Source organism: Alexandromys fortis, unplaced genomic scaffold (genome assembly GCF_014885135.2).
Source record: "Alexandromys fortis isolate MF-2015 unplaced genomic scaffold, M_Fortis_MF-2015_v1.1 scaffold_126, whole genome shotgun sequence".
Classification (NCBI taxonomy): Eukaryota; Metazoa; Chordata; class Mammalia; order Rodentia; family Cricetidae; genus Alexandromys; species Alexandromys fortis.
In genome coordinates, this window is record NW_026068018.1 from 237,772 (window position 1) to 259,063 (window position 21,292).

At 40.8% G+C, this 21,292-nt stretch overlaps 1 protein-coding gene across 1 annotated transcript in view; it reads left to right on the plus strand.

The window, feature by feature from the left end:
• Window positions 1-414: 414 nt before the first annotated feature.
• Window positions 415-21,292, plus strand: part of Rnf2 (ring finger protein 2) — a 29,114-nt gene continuing 8,236 nt past the window's right edge. Inside the window, exons 1-2 of the mRNA XM_050162925.1 lie at window positions 415-582; window positions 20,737-20,825. Coding sequence (XP_050018882.1) covers window positions 20,739-20,825 — 87 coding nt within the window. The 5' untranslated portion in view covers window positions 415-582; window positions 20,737-20,738. The remainder of the gene's footprint in view (window positions 583-20,736; window positions 20,826-21,292) is intronic.

Below are 21,292 nucleotides of genomic sequence, written 5' to 3' on the forward strand. Positions count from 1 at the left end.
TGCCGCTGAAATCCTGAGGATTTCTAGTGCTGGGATGTGTAAGAGGACGCCGAAGTCAGGGGCTAGGAGTCCAAGTCTAAAAACCTCAGTAGCGGGCGGGAAGGCGCAACCTGTGGGCCCAGGCAGGCCGAGAAAGGCTCCAGGTTGGGAACGCAGACAGAACGGAGGCGCCCAAGGCAGCAGGCTCCGGCTGGGGGCTGCGCCCGCGCCGGGGGCGCCCCGCGTGGTGCGGCCGCGGGAGGGGGCGGGGCCAGGATGTGGGCGTGGCCTGGCGGCGTCGGGCGGTGGGGGCCTGCACGAGGCACGCCCCCTCCCCTACGCCGGGGGCCTCCCCGCGCGGTGCACGTCCGCGTCCCGCGCCTCCGCCTCCTCCCTCGCTCCTTCCCGCCCTCCCCGCAGCTCCGGCCGAGCCGGCTTCCCCCCCCCCCCCAGTCTCTCATGAATATTGAGCGGCCCCTGTTGTATTTCCCGAGCTCCATTGCGGAAGCCGAGGCTCGCCATATTGTGCGGCGGCGCCGGCGGTTGATCCTCGAGTCTCGCTCCGGCCGCGGCCAACGGAGCCCCGGGTTGGGGCAGAAGCCGGTGAGCGGGGCGGACGGGACGGCGAGGGGTGCGAGGGCGGGGGGCGGCGGCAGGCAGGGGGACGCCGGGCTGGCTGAGGCCCGAGCGGCGGCGGGGCTGGGGGTGTGTGTGTGTGTCCGCGGGCCGCGAGGAGCCGTGAGGCGATGGCGCCGCCGCCCCCGGTCGCTCGCTCGCTCGGCCGCTCGCGGCCCGCCCGGGAGGGCTCATTGTTCGCGACCCGTGAGCACCGGGCTGGCGAGGCGTCGGGAGCCCTTCCCGTGGAGCGCGTCGGCGCCGCCGTCGGCTTACGGCTGCCGGGGGCCTCACGGGCGGCTCCGGAGCAACACGCGAACTTCCCCCCGGGCTTCCCCGCGGGACCGGGAGGTCCTCGCCGTGGGGGCGGGGTGGGGCGCCTGGGGTCGACGACCCTCCTGCCTTCGGTACCCGGGATCGGGGTGGGCCGGGGACCCTCTCCTGGCCCCACATTCCTGGAGAGCCGCTCCCTGCTCCGGAGTATCTGTTGCTGCCTCGGAGAGCCGCGGGCTCACCCCCGAGGTGGCGTTGGGGGAAGGGGGCGGCTCGGTCTGTTCTGGCAGCTTCGCGTTTTGAACCCGGGACGTTTGTGCCGAAATCCTTGATTCCCTGTCGACTCCCCAGCCCCGGTCCTAGTGGTTAGGATCATTTCCCTGCTACAGAAGTCCTTTTCGTACTCGCAGAGATACTGTTGGTAAAAAAAAAAAAATTCGGTCTTGCAAACTTTGAGGTTCATTCCGATTATTTTGCCCACTAAAATAACCGGGTCATGTCCACCAATCTCCTTTGGGTGTCTTAAGAGACTGTCGGAAGTTTGTTTGCTTTGTAACGTGTTGTGAAGATGTCAGACTTCTATGCGGTGTGTGAAAAATCTTAGATGTGCATTAAGCATTTTTTAGTACTATGCGGTTCTTTTGAAATAAAAACAGGAGGCACAGTGTCAGTAATTGAAGCTGATCATTTAATTAAAAGCACCATGGGTCGTTTGCATTAAATAATTTATTTTTTGTAGTTCCGAGATAATCAACCAGAGTGCTTAGTGGACTTGGTAGTTAATGTTTTTAATTGTTGAATATTTTAATAATTCAGATTGATAGCAACCCATTCTATAAGCTGGCTTCTTAACTCCATATGTAACTTAAGGCAATCCTCCAGTTTCACCTTTCCAAGTGTTGAGATTACACATTCAATACCACAATTTATATTTTGTGTCTTAAATTGAAATTTGATCCTTTGATATAAAGAACTCAAATGGCAGCAATATTACTCCTGGATATACCTCTTTGCCCTCTGAAGTTTGTACTTGTCATAACCAACAGGTATCTTTAGTGAAGTCTTGATGGGACACATAACCCATTGTTTAGGAAAATTACTGAAAAGTATGTAACATTCCTTTTTCTAGGGGTACCACAGCAAATACGGCTTTTTACTTTTTCCAAGTTTTCTTTAATAATTTCTGAGTCACCTTTGTGGAATGCACACTTGACATTAGTTATAGGTGGAGTGTAGACGCGCACCTGTAACCTAGTCTTCAGGAGTGGAGACAAGGGTGTTCCTGAGTTCAAGGTCATCCCTTGCTACCTAAAGCCCCTTGTGGGATCTATGAGACTGCCTCGACAACCAAGCAAGCAAAGGCCAAACCTCTAAAAGGAGCTGTTAGGAAGGATAATTGGCTGGGTCCTGCCAGTCTTTGTATTTGAAAAAAAAAAATAAGATAATGGTCCTCAAATGTGCTGCACAGAAAGCCTCAAATTAGAACAAGTCATATAACAGATAGTTCAGGCATGCCAAATACTGGGAAGTTAGTGGGCTTTGTTGTTCTTGTTTATTTTATTATTTTTTTCTGTGTATCATTCAAGACAGTGCATATGTAGAGTATATAGAAATATAGACCAAGTCAGCAAACATGTTTGAAATCTCATTAGTCTGTCACTGGTCGTAGGTTTCTGATGTCAGACGTATACTCTTTAATTTGATTTACTCAAGATTTGTGTTCATATTATGCAGTTTGGGAATAAAGGTGATGCATGTCTAATGAGTAATATATAACCAGATGTTTCAGGGACAGTTTAATCTCTATACATTAGCAAAGAAGCATAAGTCCTTCTAGCAAGAGAAATGAGTACATATTAAAATGTACTTTAAGTGGGGCTGTAACGGCACACACCTTTAATCAATCCCAGCACTTGGGAGGCAGGGGCAGTCAAATATCTGGGTTCAAGGCCAGCCTGGTCTGGTCTACTGAGGCTATCTAGGACAACCAGGGCTATCCAGAGGAAAAAAAGGACTTTGTTATATTATGGTAATGCTTCTAGTATGACTTAAAGAGACTTCACCTCATAGTTTGAAATGACTCGTTTTCTTAAATTTTGGAGAAATGAAATATGTATCATAGTTTGAGGTGGGATCTCCTTGGATTCCTGGAAGTCCTGCTGGGGTTATAGGTCTGACAGTATAGCTAGAGTGTTGGTACTTTCTGGGTCAGTCAGCAGCACTTCCCTTCCACTAGCTTTACCACCCAGTTACATACCCAACTCCAGTTTGTAATCTAGAGAGGAAGAATGCTTGAGATTGTGGACACTCTGCAAACATACAAACCTGCTACTGATTGTTAATTAGTGTTACATAGCTTGAAAGATAATCATATTTTACTTGCTTGATTTCTTGCATTCATTTGTCTGTCTGTTTCTTTCTCTTTATGTTTTTTCGAGACAGGGTTTCTCTTTAGCTTTGGAGCCTGTCCTGGAACTTGCTCTGTAGACCTGACTGGCCTCAAACTCACAGAGATCCTCCTGCCTCTGCCTCCTGAGTGCTGGGATTAAAGGCATGTGCCACCACTCCCTGACCAGTCCATTTTCTCAAGGTCCTTATTCCCAGCATTCATGAGTGCCCAACTTGTTGCCTAAGCCACATACATTCGTGGATAGCTAAGAATGGGACCCAACAAGTTTGTAGATGACAGCATCTTGTCACAATGTCAAAAGGTTGGACACTCAGTTGGATGTAATGGTGCATGCCTTTAATTCCAGCATTTAAGCAGTCTCTGAGTTCCAGGCCAGCCTGGACTACATAGTGAGACCCAGTCTTCCAAGGGGGAAAAAATTGGACACTTGTGGTTCTGGATTCTGTGGGTCTTTGTTAGTTCATATATGGGTGTGTATAGTTTGATTTCACATAGATGTTTTGAATTTGTAATGAGACCCATTAATTAGAAATTAGCTGTACTTTTGTTCACAGGCAGTAGCTAGCTAGATACTGACTCCTTGACTGTCCGTGGGTGGTCTGTTAACGATTTTGTTCTGAGTAGAGAAACTCCACTAGAATTCTGTTTTAAAGCTTTGTGGGTATTTGGCAGCTAAGTGGATGGGTATGATGGGTAGGTAGTTTGTCTGATTAGATGTTGAGCTGCTTTGTGCCACCAGAAGTTCCAAAGAAAGATCCCTGTGTCTTCACACATGTTGAGAATGAATTGCTTCTACATAGCTGCCATTTGTCAAAAATTTAAAAGTTAGTTTATGTGTATTAAATAGTGAGAAATCGCTTTAAAAGTTAATTTTAGTTGAAATATTTAGTGAAGGCATGCTAACGAAGTGGTAAGTAGCAGGCAGATTAAAAAATGTCTTAGGGATTTCTCTTGTTTGCTTTTAACATGTGTTGCTTAGGGGCTCTTTTGAAAGAAGCTTTTTTTCTATGTTGTAGAGTGGAGTTGTGATTTTATTTTTGAGACAAGGTCTCACTGTATAGCCCTGGCTGGCCTGGAACTTCCAGAGATCCATTTGCGTTTTCCTCCTGAGTGCTGGGAATGAAGGGCTGGGCCACCATGCCCATCCTAGTGGTGGAGTTTTTTTTTTTTTTTTTTTAAATGAAGAAATTAGAATTCAAAGTTAGTGTGTAAAATGTAAAAATTATGCTTGGAGCCAGGAGCATAGTTAAGCCGTGGGGATTGTGTTTAGCGTGTGTAGAACCCAGATTTAATCCCAGCACTGAGAAAACCAGCTTGAAAGTGAGTGGTAAATTTAGGCTTGCTTTAGTGCTGGATTGAATCGTTAGTTCTTTCCTTGAATGATAGGGGGCATATCTGGACCAGATTGGCAGCAAAAAGAAACCAAACAAAACCCCCACATGTAGCAGTCTTACCTCTCACTTAAATTGAGAACAGTGGAGTGTAGATCAACTCCCACTGTGTCAGCAGTCTGACTGTGCTGTAGTAAAGAACGGAGTATGTTTGAACTATCCTCACTTTTTATTTGTTCTTTATTCCAAAGCTGAATGGCTTGGATTACAAACAAAAGTTGAGTGACTTTTTTGCTTCTCCTTAACAGAAACAAATGACTGATTTCAAGTTAGCCTTTTAAAAATGGATTTTATAAAATAATCTCAAATTTATTGAGGCAGCAAGGTATCTCAGATGACAGCAGTTAGAGGCACTGGGTCTAGAGGACTGGAGAGATGGCTCAGCAGTTAAGAGCACTGGCTTCTCTTCCAGAAGACCACAGTTGGATTTGGACTCCCAGATTCACATGGTGGATCATAACAAGGTGTAGCTCCAATCCCAGCAGATTTGATGCTCCTTCTGGCTTCTGCCAGCACTATATGCCTATATACACATACACATAGGGAAAACATCCATCTACATATACTAAGTCTCAGTAAAGAATACTAGCTTCAGTAAGAACAACATATTTAATATTAGGAAGTTGGTTAGATGATTATAAAAGCGAAGGAAATGTTAATAGCAGTTAAACCTTATGAGGTTTAAGAAGAGGGTCCATGAAACTAGATTTTGTAGAGGTCAGCTGTTTACAGAAAGATGTTGATGGCTGGCTCTGGAAGTACCAAAGGACGCAGGATACTAGAGCCAGTTTCTGCCACCTCAGCCAGGGGCCAACTACAGTTTCAACTTAGCTGCAGCCTTTTAAAAAGAGACCCATTCCTGTTTTCCAGTCACCATTCTCCTACCTTTAGTAGCAAAACTTAGCAGAAACCCTCCTGACAGAAGAACCATGAAATTTGGGTGAAGAATTTTACTTTGTCTCCATACACTGGTTTAGGAGGGTGATTTAGAATTGACAGTGAATAAAAGACCTGCACAATGGCACATGATAAAATACAGTAATTTTAATAGGAAACTCTGCCTTATCTTCCCTTTCAAAAAACATTCATCATTTTCTGTTGTGCCAGACTATTTTGCTAGGAATTAGATATAGAAAAATACATTAAAGGGCTCTGTCCTTAAGGGGAATTGACAAACCACTGTACGGTGTGTTAAATGCAGTAACAGATGAGTGATGTGTTTTGGGAGCCCAAAGGACATAGCAGCCAGCTTCCTGTTCTTCTGTTTAGCTAAGCTTAATGACTAGCATTGTTTTTATTCTATGTTCAGATCAAATTCACCTTTATTTTCTTTTTGTGTCTGTTGCCTCGTATGAAAGCTGTTTTGGTGAGCAATCTCAATTTTGTCACGTAATTAAGTATTTTGTACCTTATCCATTGAAATTGTAAAAACTTGTTTCCTTGTACTTTAAGTCTTGTACTGTGTATATAGGTGTTTCCAGGATTTTTTAGTGGATAATGGGAATAAGCTGTTGCAGACATGTTTCCTCCTTCCTAGATCATTCAAGAATAGTTTTTCTGGATGTAAGAGTTCACTTTGTTTCATTGAAAACAGTTATAACACTGGCAAATGATAGAAAAGCAACTTTAGATTTCTGATTTTAGAACTAGGAAATATTTTTTAATGCTCCCCTCAAAAGACTTTTTAAAACCTCTTTCTTAATGCTATTTCTGAAAGAGAAAACAAGTTCCTCCTTTGTTTTGACAGATTTTTATCAATTCTCACTTCTTCCTTCATTGTATTGGTGACTATTACTAGTTGGCTATTGTGAAATGTGTAGATCCTATATAGTACTTTGCTTTGATTTTTTCCCCCCCCCGCTGGTTTCTTCCACCACACACATACCATATTGATTTAAAACTAATTGTTTATTTTTTAAAATACGTATATCTCCATGTCAGTAATTGCATTAAGCTCTCACTATTTACACTGTTTTCTATGCAGAATTTAATTTAGCACATGAGGGCTATCTTGGAACTCAGCCAGATGTCTTCTCAAAGGCTTACTATATATTACTGAAAGGGTAGTGTGTGTAGTAGAAGGGAGCTTCAAAGTTGGCAGTAAGAAACTTGATTTGTAGGGCTAGGGTTCCAGCTCAGGGTAGTGCTCGCCTCCTTTGCCTAAGGCCCTAGGCTCAACCCCCAGCCAACTCTTAGAAAAGGTGGTGAAGGGAGAGGCTTACTTACTTGGTTTCTAGGTCTGACTCTAACTACAAGCAGATCTTGGGTGTTCTGAGTGTGTTTGTGTATTCATGTGGTCTATATGCTAGTCCATTTGACCTGATGATTATTTGTAAATATGATAAGAGATAAATGACTTTTAAAAAAAAGTTTAAAAAGCCAATTGTAAGCAGGAATGTATGTGAAGAACAAAAAGAGAGATCCATTTATCTGTAGCTTATACCCTATCCTGGTGATAACTTTGACTAAAGCTTATTTTATTTATTTTTGTTTTGTTTTTTGAGACAGGGTTTCTCTGTAGTTTTGGAGCCTGTCCTGGAACTTGCTGTGCAGACCAGGCTGGCCTTGAACTCACAGAGATTCACCTGCCTGGCAAGGGCTGGGATTAGAGGCAATGACTGAAGGTTAAATTTCCATATTTGATAGACAGTTGTAAGGATTGAACAGGAAGGGGAGGAATTGTAGATATACTGTGTTGGTGATGCTTTTTTTTTTCTCAGAGGTGAGGGTTCTTCATCAGATTCTTAGTGGGAGCTACAGACAGAAAACATTAAGAATGTTGGGTTTGCAGGATTTTTTGTTAAGAAGTGGAGGGAGATAGTGGTAATTTCAGCACCGAGGAATGCTGAGGCAGGAATAGCTTCAGTTTGAACCACCATTATCCCTGCCCCCTCCCAAGTTGAAGAGTGAAAACTATAGTGTCCCAAAGACCATGCTACTGGGTTAATGTAGCCTTTTTCTTCCCTTGATTGTCCAGAAGTAGTAGACCCACCCTTGCTTTGTCTTTTAAGTGGGTCTCACCAAATTGCTCAGATTTCTTTTGAACTCACTTCAGCCTGAGGACGGGGATTACAGGTCTGTCCAGTTTTGTGTACGAATTTTTCTTTTTAAAGATTTACTTTTATTCTATGTGTATGATTGCTTTTGCCTACATGTAGATATGTGTACCATGTGCATGCCTAGTACTTAAGGAACTGAGGTTGGTTGTGAGCTACTTGTGGCTTCTTTGCTTCTGAGCTATTGTTTAAGCTCCCATAAATATGGTATGTTGTGTATAGTTTTCTCTTAGTTTTGTTTGTTTATGCTTTGTTAGTTTTTAAAAAGGAGCCTCACTATGTACCCCTGGGTCCTGGCTGTCCTGGAACTCTGTAGAGCAGGCTGGCCTTGAATTCACAGAGATTCACCTGCCTCTGGGTTTATAAAAGCCTGGGCTGGGGCTGTTAGTCATTGGGAGGCCTTAAAGGTGCGCATCACCACACCAGATTTAACTCTGTCAAGATCACAAAGCTTCTCTGGCAGTGGTGGCTCACTTGGTGAACCATCTGAGCGTTTGGGAGGTAGAGGGAGGTGGATCTCTGAGTTTGAGGCCAGCATGGTCTACAGAGCAAATTCTAGGACAGCCACAGCAGTTATACAGAGAAACTCTTTTTAAAGAGGGAGAGGGATTGCAAAACATCTCTGGACATTGTAGGCTAGTCTGGATTACCTAGTAAAATTCTTTGTTAAAAAATTAAAGTAGAAGGGAAAAAAGTTTATAAAAGCCTGGGCTGGAGATGTTCATCATTGGGAGGTCTCTTGCCTTACGTGCATCGGGGTTCTGTCCCTGTAGCAGCACCACCAACACACGCCTAATGATTAAACAGCATTGCTTTAGTAGGTAGGCATCACAAAGTGTAAACATATATATGTGATACACGTACTGTAATGGAACTTCTTCCATTACTTCCACATTACTTTAAGACAGCAATTCTCAACCTGTGGGTCGCATATCAGAAATCCTGTATGTCAGATATTGCCATTCATAACAGTAGCAAAATTATAGTTAGAAAGTAGCAATGAAATAATTTTATGGTTGGGGTTACCACATGTGAGAAACTGTATTAAAGGTCGCAGCATTAGGAAAAAGGTGTGAAACACCATTTCATAGATGTTTAGACCTATTATGGATTCATTTACTTAAAGTCACAATTTCAGTTTATCAACCATGAGAATTTTTTTCCTGCTTTTGTGAGCTTTGATAAACCTCAGATTTTTGGATTTTTGTTCTTAACTGTTTTGGTTTATTTTTTTATGCTTCCTTTTATAAGCATGTGGGTTTTATCTGGCCTTTACAACTTGGAGCTCCAAAAGCTTTTTCTTTTCAAAAGGGCTATTTTTCCCTTTAGTTTTTTTTTTTTTTTTTTTTTTTTTTTTTTTTAATTCAAAGAGTTTTTTAGTTTCCATTGTTGGTGGTGGTTTTTCGAGATAGGGTTTGAGGTCCAGGCTGACCTCAGACTCAGTGCTGATATTAAAGGCATGAACCACCACGCCTGGCTTTGGTTATTCTCTTGTTATAAATACAACTTTCTACAAGGAACTCCATCTTTATTTAGCCCAGGTTGGCCTTGAACTTAACACGTAGCTAGAGCTGTTCTTCAACTCCTTTTCCTCTTTCCCCTCCCTCCCCTGCTCTTTGATTGTAGGTGTGAACCACTATGCTTGGCTTCTGAGTGTAGATTAATGTGTTGTTTGCTTCTTTTTGGCTTGCTTTGGAAAGAAAAGATGGATGGTAAAGGTTGTAATAATGGTTAGGGTATTGAAGTTGAACAAGGCTGTTAAAAGTATATTCGTTATATCAGCTTAGGAGAATGAGGCAAATTCTGTTCCTTAGAGCATTAAAAATGCTTCTGGGGCTACTTAATATAAATTTATAAATAAGGAAACTGGATCTTCAACTAAAGTGTTTAGCCTTAGTTCACCCTAGAACTGAAGCTGGGCTCTTTCCATTAGCATGGAAAGTTTGTCCTTGCTCCTATTTCAGTACCGAGTATTCCTGTTATCAGATTGTCTCCACCTTGTGGCAGCAGCATTTTACAAAGCTGAAAACTGCTTTTGAGGGAGAGGCGGGAGAGGGAGGAGAGGTGGTTTTTATTAGCATATATCTAATTATTAGTGTGAGTGAACCCCCTTTTTGTTTATTATTATTGTATATCTTTGGAGAAATATTTGTATATCAGTTATTTGCCTATTTTTAAAAAATAGCTATTCATTTTATTGCTTTTAGTTTTTGTTCTTTAATGTATCCTATATCCTAGACGTTAATCTCTTACCACATACTCTCCAAATATTTTCTACATTTTGTAGGCTACTTTTTCTTTCATTCTTGACAGTATTCTTCTGTGATTTTGATACCCCACAGTATTGCAGAATCCAGTGTCAGAGATAGTTTGTGTATAGTAAGATTTGGGTCTAGCATCATTTGTCTGCGCGTGGGTACCGGAATCTTCTCAGTATTTGTTGAAAAGATTCATTTCTCCCTTCCCCATTTGAATAATCTTGGCTCCAAGGCTGTGAGCTATTTCTCCAACCCACATCATTTTGAGAAATGTAGGTTCATGCTAAATTTTAAACACAAATTCTTTTTTTCCTTTCTCAACATTATATTGATTCTAGGTTTCTTGAAATTCTTTATGAATTTTGAGATGGGCTTTTATGATTCTTTTTAATGATGTTTTTATTTATTCATTATATTTATTTATGTGTATGTGTGTGAGCCTTTATGCAGGTGCTCTTTGAGGCCAGAGGTGTCAGATCCCTTAGAATTAGTGGTATAGGTGGTTGTGAACTGCCTGATGGTTCTGGGTACTGAGGTCTGCCAGAGCAGTGAGCACTCTTGACTGCTAAGCCATCTCTCCAGTACTGAGCTTTGTGATTATTTATCTATCTGTTTATGTGTTTATTTTGGAGGGGAAGGTGCTCACTGAGGTCTTGAAAGATTGCATTGTATAGTGCCAGGGAATGGTGGCACACGTTTTTAGTCCCAGGATTTGGGAGACAGAAGCAGAGGATCTATCTCTGTTAGTTCAAGGCCATCCTGGGCTACCTGACCTTTCTTTCCTCACTTAGTTACTTAGTTACCCTTCTCCAAGGAGGACTCCTTTCCTCTAGGGAGCTTTGTCAGATTTTTATTCCTCCCTAATTCGTGCCCTTGTGTTATTTATCAAGTTGTGTGAAAGCATACATTGGTGTTGTCCTGTCCGTTAGCCAGTAAGTGGACTGTTGGAGCTTGTCATTTATTATGACATTCTTTATTATGACTCTGCTAAAAATATGGTTGGGTAAAGGGACCAAAAGAAAATTAGATTGCAACTGAGATAGGTAGTACTGACCATTGCAGGACCATTGTAGGTATATCCTGAAACCACAGAGAAAGACAGAAGTGAACCATCAATAAAGTATCTTTTATGTAGAGGCTTAGCATTAGAGGAGATGAGATAGGATGGCAGAAGAGTGGGTTACTCTATAAAGACTGCCACCTTGTGTGGGTCTACATTTTAAATGAAACTTCCAAAGTCTTTATTATTTTTTATTATTTTTATTATAATTTATTTTCCTTTTAACAAATATTATTAAAGGGTCTATCAGTTTTCTGAAAACAGGCTGGGTGGTGGAGGTACACACCTTTAATCCCAGCACTCAGGAGTCGGATCTCTGTGTTTGAGGCCAATTTGGTCTACAGAGTGAGTTCCAGGACAGCCAAGGTTACATAAAGAGAGCCTGTCTTGTGGAAAAACAAAGAAAAAGACAATTTAATACTGGATAATAAAGATTTGGAAAGTCGACCTGAATACTTTCTTCTCTGTGTTCCATAATGTGTAAAAGAAATACAATAATTAGGAATTCATGATACTGCTTAAGAAGTATAGCTAAGGGGCTGGAGAGATGGCTCAGCGGTTAAGAGCATTGCCTGCTCTTCCAAAGGTCCTGAGTTCAATTCCCAGCAACCACTTGGTGGGTCATAACCATCTGTAAGGAGGTCTGGTGCCCTCTTCTGGCCTGCCGGCATATATGCCAGATAGAATATTGTATACATAATAAATATTTTTTTAAAAAGAAGTACAGCTAATGCAGTAGTAGTTCAGATGAGTGTTCCAGGTGTTAAGTACAATAAGCTTTTCAAAAGAGTGAAGAGCACCTTCTTTGTCTTTAGGAGTCTGCAGAGATTGGTGTCTGGCTTTAGATTAGATTACCGTGCTGAAGGTTGTATCTATGAGTGACAGTCACTGTAGGCAGGGTTACGATAGCAGTTGGATTGCTTACTTGGAAATTCTTATTCCCTGTGTAAATTTCTAAAACCTATCATCTGTATCTTGTAAGCAAACATTAATTAAGGAAGAAATTGTTTGCTCATTTGCATGTTATAAAATACAATGGAAGAAGTAAAGGAAAAATTTAGAGATGGGAGAATGGATTTGAAGTGATCTTTATTTTGCTCTATTCAGGAAGAAGGACACTAACCATGGAATAAAAATGATGAATGTCTTGTTAAAAATAGAGGAAGTTCTGTTATTTTATAGTACTTAAAAGAGTATATCTCAGACTATTGAAGGAAACTGTAAATGGGATAATGTGGAAATGATATTTCCTGTTGTCTATTTCATAGTACAAAGCTAAAGAAAAGTAATCTTATGCTGGATAGTTTTAAGTGCTATTAGTGGAGAATTAGTTATCATTGGTGTGTTAGTTTTCACAGGTGTTATAAAAAATAAACCCCAAGTATATACATATTACATTCTCTGAAAGATATGTTACTTTGCTCAGAAAGAAGGCCTTTGCATATATAATAAAATTAATAATTTTGAAACAGTGGGCCTGGGAATGTCAGTACATGTTCTTAATAAGAATGGGCTGCTGAGAGATTAGAGCAACAGAAGAGAAAGCAGTGTGACCACAGAAACCAAGATCGAAATGATGTGGCCACACACCAAGGAATGCATTTACCCAAAGTTAAAAGCAATAGCAGATACTTCCATCAAGGCCCCACCTACCTCCTGATGCGCTTTATGCAACCCAAGATAGATATGAATGGGGCCAACACAAAATCAGAGATTTATAGATATAAATTTTAAAGCTCAATTCTGCTGTTCTCCAGTGTGACTTTTTTAAGTGAAAGTGTAAGCAGAGACTGCTTTTAACGTTTCCTGGCCTCTCAGACCTGAATAATCAATCACACAGAAACTATATTAATTACAACACTGTTTGGCCAATGACTCTAGCGTATTCCTAGCTAGCTCTTACACCTCAAATGAACCCATTTCTATCAGTCTGTGTATTGCCATGAGGCTTTGGCCTACCGGTAAGGTTCCTAAGGTTCTGGTGTGTCCTTCGGCAGCTACATGGTGTCTCCCTGACTCCACTTAATTTCTCTCTATATGTCTGTTCAGATTTCCAAGGTTCTGGTGTGTCCTTCGGCAGCTACATGGTGTCTCCCTGACTCCACTTAATTTCTCTCTATATGTCTGTTCAGATTTCCTGCCTGACTTTGCTCTGCTAAGCCATTGGCCAAAGCAGCTTTATTCATGAACCAATGGTAATAAAACATATTCATAGCATACAGAGGGGAATCCCACATCAGACATTGTCAAAAAGATAATCATTTTTGTGAGAAAGAGTAACCCTGCCAACAGCTTGGTTTGTAGAACTTCTGGCTTCCAGACCTGTGTGTATGAGAATAAATTATTGTCTTAAAGCACTAAATGTGTAATAATGTCTTACAACAGCAGTCCTTCCAAGTACAAATGAATATTTCTAAATAACCTCATTTACTCAGGGTCTTTCTGTTTTAAAGGAAGTGTGATTTATTGCTAACGTACTGAACTGTAGTTTTATTTCAGGTGCTGTAAATAGATTTCACAATTTAAGCACCTGGTAAACATTTGTAGGCATAAATACATAAGAATTTAGCTCAGAATAGAATATAGTTTCTTTTTTGGTTTTTCGAAACAGGGTTTCTCTGTGGCTTTGGAGCCTGTCCTGGAACTAGCTCTTGTAGACTAGGCTGGCCTCGAACTCAGAGATCAACCTACATCTGCCTCCGGAGTGCTGGGATTAGAGGCTTGTGCCGCCACCACCGCCCAGCAAGTTTCTTTTAAAAATACTTTATTCAGTGTGGAAGCTCTGTTGTGCCTACATGTTCTCCCTGCTCTGGTGAGAATATACAGTATCAGCTCTTGCCTTCGCACCTGCTATTTTGTATGAAGTCTTTCACCTTTGTTGTAGAAGTATATGCTTGAGGCTCTTATCACAGAACTGAGTTATCTATTTACTCTTTCAGCAAGAGGCAGGGTCTCCCTTCAGGCTGGCTTATTTAGAGTGTAACTAAAGGTTAAAGGTTATATGTTTCTCTGTGCTGTTAGCCTAGTGTCCATTCTGTTGGGCTGCAATGTACCTTTCCTATATATATTCTAATGTTCCTAAAAGATTGAGTTTGGAGGTTGAATCATTAACCCAAGAAACATTTTAGAAGAATATCTAACGTGAAATATTAGCTATAACTGTCTCCAGTACATTTCTGTTCCCTTTAAGTTTCTAAATACTGCATTTAGTATTAAGCCACATACAGGCTGTTAACACAGAAGATGGATAAAATCTGCCCTGACAACTTTTGTTTGTTATAGAGTAAGTCTCCAATTAGCAGTCTTGAGTCCACCTACCAATTTATTTATTTTTAAATCTTTATGGGCAGAGTCTCACAGGGCCCAGGCCAGTTTGCTGTGGAGTTCAAGGATGACCCTGTTGTGATCTTTTTTCCTCCATTTCCTGAGTGCTGGGGGTACTGGTATGGGTTGGCAGTAGTGCTGGGGAATTGAACTCTGGGTTTTAATGAATTTTAAGTAAGCATTTTGCCAGGTGAGGTACATCCTGAGCCCGTGGATGTAACCACTAAACCTTTTGAAGAAGATTTAGTGTGGAGTTTTGATAAGTTTGGGAGGGGGTGTTAAATAACATTTTCCTGATCTTTTGCATGTCAGAGGGTGAAGAAATAATACTTCTTTAAATTGAAATACATAGAAAAGATGCTGTCTTTTGGTTTTATGGAACGTGCCGCGCACTTTATACGAACATCTTATTAAACTTTGCCAACGACCTTACAAAACATTGATTCCTATAGATTATTTCCCCCAAAGCTGTGGGCATGGCTGTGGCAGAGAATACTTGCCTAGTATTTGGGAAACCCTGGATTCTACTTTTGATACCACTTTAAAGGAGGGCCTGTGTGTTTTGGACATTGAGACGTCCATCTGTGACAACTATAACTAGTAACTGCTAGAGGTGGGAGGCAAAGTCAAGAGGGTTACCTGTGCCTTCTGTCTGCCTCACATATCGTGTCATAAGACCCTTCTAAAGGAGGCTCATTGTCCTTACTCTAGGATAGTTTTGGTTTAGTAGATTTAATTTTTGTTACAAGATCTTGAGAACAAGTATATGGCCCTGTCAGAATTCTATATATTAGAATCTTGAGGTTTGAGTAGGAAATTGTTGGTTTTTTTTTTTTGATAGATTACAAATGCCTGTATATTTTTCTGTTTGCCAGGTATTATAAAATGAACATTTATGTAGAAAAATGGTGTTAGTGGTTAGGTTCATCAACTATGCAAGATTAACCCATAATGTAGTTGAATAAATACAAATCTAACTTTTCACTAAATGTGTTTTTTTTTTTTTTTTTTTGGTTTTTCGAGACAGGGTTTCTCTGTGGCTTTTTAATTGGAAAACATTTAGTGAAATACTTAGTTTCTAAGGCAATTTTCTCATCCTTCCTAATGCTATGACCCTTTAATACAGTTTGTCGTGTTGTGGTGACCCACAACCATAAAATTATTTTCGTTGCTACTTATTTTGCTACTGTTAGGAATTGTAATGTAAATATCTGTGTTTTCTGATGGTCTTAGGTGTGACCCCTGTGAAAGGATCCTTACTTAGGTCAAGTGGTTGAGAGCTGTTGTTCTAAGGAAAAACATGGAAAGAAAGTTTTCATTTCTAATGTATTGTTGGACCTAATGTGTGTTTATCTCCCACCCCTAGTTTAGGACCCAACTCAGAGCCCTATGTCTGTTGGGAAATTCCTCCCTTTCCTCTTCTCTCTTCTTCTATTTTGAGGCAGTCTCATTAATTTGTTCAGGCTACTTTGAGCTTAATTCAGTAGCCTAGTGAGGCTTTGCATTCAAAATTCTCCTGCCTCTCAGGCTTCTTGGTAGTTTGGATTATACGTCTGTATTCAGCTATTAGATGTACATTTGTTCAGAAAACGTAAGTGTTTTCAAAAATCTGTTACTGCTCTTAATGCCTGAACTAAAGGATAGTAGGAACTGCCTTCTGTGTAATGAATGATTTGACAAACTTTTCATATTGTATTTATATTACCTTGAAAGAAGATGTAAGACTTGGTAGAGTGGGGGCAGATAAATTTACAGCAATGCTCAGCTCTTTTGTTTCAAGTCTTCCTCCAAAGCAGTGCAGTGAGAACTGATAATTTGGTAGACAAAGAACAGGTCCAATTTCTTCCCTAGAAAAGGGCGAATGGTTTTGATCTCTAACATAAACAGATAGATTCTCAACGGAAGCAGAATGGATTCTTAATTTTTAGAATGTAAAAGATGTTTCCACACAAGACAATTAGACAAGATTTAGGAATTATAATCACTCAAATGTGTGTAGTCTGGAGTTTCATCTCTAGAGAACTTTTTTGTTAAGGATAGATTTTTTTTTCTCAGAAATCCCTGGCTATGTAAAAATAAAAACATTTCTGTTTATTATTACATCTTTCTTTTCTCTGAGCCTCTTACCCTTTTCAGTACCCAGTTTCTTCATTTGATAAGATAATACATTGATTAAAAAATAACTTAGGGATGTTTTTACACAGCTCTGGAGTGGTTAAGGTAATGCTGACATGTGTTGTTTTGGTAACAGCAGTAATTTCAGTGGCTGTCTCCCACACAGCCTGCTTCAATTTAGTTGCACTGTTACCTAATTCCTTGGTTTATTGTTCCTGTTTATTCAGGTAATGCATTTCAGTGAAGTTACACAGGGATAGGAGGTGTTTTTGTCAGTGGGTAGTTTTTCAAGTTACAGTAGAAGAGTCATTCCCCACCCCCCAAGTATAATGTACTTTATCAGCCTACTTTGCAGTAGCCTAATTTCTAGTAGTCTGATTTCTTGGCATTCCGAGGGAAAAGTTGATATTAACTTAAGTGATTTGAGAAATACTGCTTTTTTTAGGTGGGGGTGGTTTTTAGGTGGTTGGACTTTTAAATTTGCATGAATAGTGTCATTTTGTGCTACAGCTTTTATTTTAAGTGTGTTATAGACATGTATCAATATATGATATGGTTAGTGCCAATTAATGTATACATTTTTGGTTCTATATACCAAGTTAAGTTGTGTACTTGTTTCATGTTGGTTGTACACCTGTGTGCAGGCCTAGTTATAACCCAGTCGTACTCTCAGTGGCAACTCTACTTGATGAGCAGAGTGTAACAAGCAACTGCTGAGTCAGCTTTTGGTTGCAAAAACTGAACCCTCTGCAATTCCTTCCCTGACATGATGACTTTGGGCCAGATAAATGCCTTTCTTAAACTCTTTCTACCAGGTATTTAGTGATAAGAACACAGATGTAAACATCAAATTAAATGTCTAGCATACATTGGCAAACAGACCCACCTCAAAAGGGAGGGATGAGAGATTATCAAGGAAGAATTGGTTCAAAGCAAGACTATTTAGTAGGGTAACATTAAATCCTATAGGCCCATGTCCAGCATCTAGGCATGTAGCATTGTGATTTGAGCTCCAAAGGTATTGGACAGGATAGGCTTTTCATTTGCATCCCATATGGTCTGATTCTTGGGCATGAGCTTCACTTGAGCTATCTGTAGCATTCTTTTGTAGATATTCCATGTTCCTGGCAACTTGAGTATCCCAGGGTTTATACATTGCCCATTGTGTATGTGGCTGCCTGCATGGATTCTGACCCTCCATTCATTGATTGCTTGACCTTCTAAGCCTTTCTTTGAAATCCTAGTGGAAGTCTCCATGACCTGGTAGTTTGGTACAAAGGCACTGTGAGGTATCAGGTATGTCACCAGCTGTACTTGTATCTTGGTTGCCTTAGACTAGTGGTTCTCAACCTTCCTAATGCTGTGGCCTTTAATGTAGTTCCTTATATTGTAGTCACCCCCAACCATAATTTCTTCATAGCTGTAATTTTGCTACTGCTTTGAATTGTAATATAAATATCTGTGTTTTCTGACAGTCTTAGATCCCTGTGAAAGGATCCTTTGACCCCCCCCCCCCAAAGAAATTGTTACCCACAGGTTGAGACCCATTGCCTTAGACATGGCTACAAGTGGACTCAAGTACTAAGGCTTCTGAACCATGAAAATTAATTCTGTTGTTTTTCTTGTTGGAGTATGGTACTACAGAGTCGCCCCAAGGGAAAAACCTTTCAAAAATTACAGTTTTGCATCCTGGAGCCTGCACTGAGTAGGTAGGCTTTGCCAGTTCCTGAGGTGCTCCTAAGGTTATCTTTTCTACTATTCCAGAGTAGCATGCTTGTGACTTAAAAGGATAAAATCTCAAACAAAACGCCCCATTTCTGTCCCTGCAGGTCTTGCTGTGTAGACCAGGCTGACTTCGAATTTGCTGCTGCCTCCCTCCCGCCCTTTATTTATTTATTTGGAAAAAGAGTTCCACTGACTTGAAACTTGATGTGTAGACTAGGCTGGAGAGATCCATCTGCCTCTGCCTCCCCAGCGGTGGGATTAAAGGTGTGCCCCACCACTGCTTGGTTTGTAATCTTGTTTTCTTTTTATTTATTTTGTTTTTTTCCAAATGAGCTTTCTCTGTGTAGTTCTGACTGTTCTGGAACTCATTCTGTAGACCAGGCTGGCCTTGAATTTGGATGCTTGTCTCTCTGTCTCCCAACTGCTGGGATTAAAGTTGTGCACCACCATCACCAACATAATCTTTTTTAAGTTTTAAGTCTATTGTGTGTGTTTGCATATGTACATTGCCACTGTGGCAGGTGTGAAAAAGGACAAGCTGTGGAACTCACCCTCTCCACTTTGTCCCAGGGGTTGAACTAGGTTGTCAGGCTTAGTGGCTGCCTACTGAATCGTTTCCCTGGCTCTGAATTTGCAGTTTTTCTTCTGTGTGCTGGGATTGTAGGTAAGAGCCAGCCTGGCTCATGAGCCTTTCTTTTCCACATCTTTTATTCACTCATTTTCAGGGCAGACTGCATGTTTGACAAATCTTTTTCTTCTGCCTTTGGCTTGTCATTATAAACTTAGCTAAAAAGTGGCCAGCAGTAATAAATGCTGAATGCTGTATGCTGTTGTGCCCTGAAAATTTCCCTGCTGTTGCAGGAGAGAGCTGCTTATTCCTGGCTATTTAGCCCCGAAATAATCACACAGAAACTATATTAATTAAAACACTGCTTGGTCCATTAGCTCTAGCTTCTTATTGGCCAACTCTTACTTCTTAATTTAACTCATTTCTATTAATCTGTGTATTGCCACATGGCAGTGGCTTACCGGCAAAGTTTCAGCATGTCTGACTCTGGCGGCTCCATGGCTGCTCCCTGACTCTGCCTTCTTCCTCCCAGCATTCAGTTTCATCTCCCCCCCCACCCTTTACCTAAGTTCTGCCCTATCAACAGGCCAAGGCAGTTTCTTTATTCATTAATGGTAATCACAGCACACAGAGGGTCTCCCACATCACCCTGCTAACTTAATTAGCTTGTCACTGTTAAACTTCACTTTTAATAAAGCATAAACATGCCGGGTGATGGTGGGGCACATCTTTGATCCCTGAACTCAGGAAGCAGAGGCAGGTGGATCTCTGAGTTCGAGGACAGATTGGTCAACATCATACCAGGACAGCTCAACTCCCTCTGGTGTACATAGGGAATTCCAAGACAGACAGGGCTATACAGAGAAACCTAGCCTTGTCTGTCTGTCTATCTGCAAAAAGCAGTAAGTAAGTAAGTTTAAACACAGAGACATTGTAGACAACATCCTCGTGAGAATGTAACATGGAGTGGTCTCTAGTTTGAAACTTCATAAGCTTCACCTTTGCTCTTTGCATTCCTGTTGGTGTTAGGAACTTTTTAGTTCCTATCAAATAAGTAAATCTGCTTATATTTTTCTTTGCTCATTGCTGTACACGTTTCCTAAGTAGCTTCTTTAAACTTTTCCAGAATTCTCCCACAAACAAGTTCCAAGGTGCTAAGTAATCTTTTGACCAGGTTTTCTCACCACAATGACCTGCTTCCTTGGTACCAACTTTCTGTATTAGTTGTGTGTCACTGTGGCCTAAATATCTGTGAAAATGAAGCAGGAAGGATTTACTACTCATGGTTGCAGAAGTGTGTCATCTGTCATGGGTATGGCAGAGTAGAGCCACGCTTACCATGACAGTTATGAACCAGAGACTATCTTTTCTTTAAGCCTTTATTTTTAGTTTCTTTGTCCCTCTGAGAATTTCCAAAAGTGCAAGCCGTTTGTCCTCTCCTTAGTGTCCTGTAAATTATAGACTTTCTTTGCTTCCTTCATACCCCATGTCACAAAAAACCAAAAATAAATAAATAAAATTGAAAGCACTTGTGCTCCTTTTTGACAAAACCCATTTCTAGATAAAGATAAGTAACTTCAGAGAAAAATCCTGGCCTGTATTCTGTATTTGCTATTTCCCAAATATTCTCAGTTGGAGTAGGAAGGTCCTATATTTTATGACCGACCGACTGCCCGCCCTCCCTCCCTTTTTTTTTAATCTTTCCCTCCCTCCCTTTTTTTGAGACAGGGTTTCTTTGTATAGCCCTGACTATCCTGGAACTAGCTCTGTAGACAGGCTGGCCTTGAACTTAGAGATCTTCCTCCTGCCTCTGCCTCCATAGTACTGGGATTAAAGGCATACTGAGGTATTACTGCTTTCTAAACCTTAAAGTTTGGACCCAGTTTGGGGAATACATATACATTAGAACCATAACACCTTCTTTACAAATACTAAATCTTTTTGTTTCCTTTTTATTCCTAGCAATGTCTCAGGCTGTGCAGACAAATGGAACTCAACCATTAAGCAAAACATGGGAACTCAGTTTGTACGAATTACAACGAACACCTCAGGTAATACAGACTACTCTAATTTTGGGAAGTAGATTTGTGTAAACTGGGATACCTGTGTAGAAAATGAAAACTTAGAGAGAACTTAACAGCAATAAACTTATATAATAGTAGTCCTGAATCATGTGTTGGCTGACACTTTATCCATTCAACAAATGAGTTATGTACTTCCATACCAGCCTCTGCTAGGTACTAGGGGAATAGTAGTGAATAAAATATTATGTGGCCTTACCTACAGAATTTATAGAGACCAAATAACTCAATATTCATAAAATTACATATATGAGAAATTGAGTAAGGGGGAAGTTTCCTTTTCAGTAAGGAAATAATGAGGAAAGTGGGGGGACATTTGGAGAAGGTAAATGGGCCAGGAATGGGAGGAGTGTCAGCTTGGAAGTAAGCATGCTTAAAACTGTTCATTTTAGGATCACGAATTATAGGCTCAGTGTCCTTTATTTATGGCTAGAAAC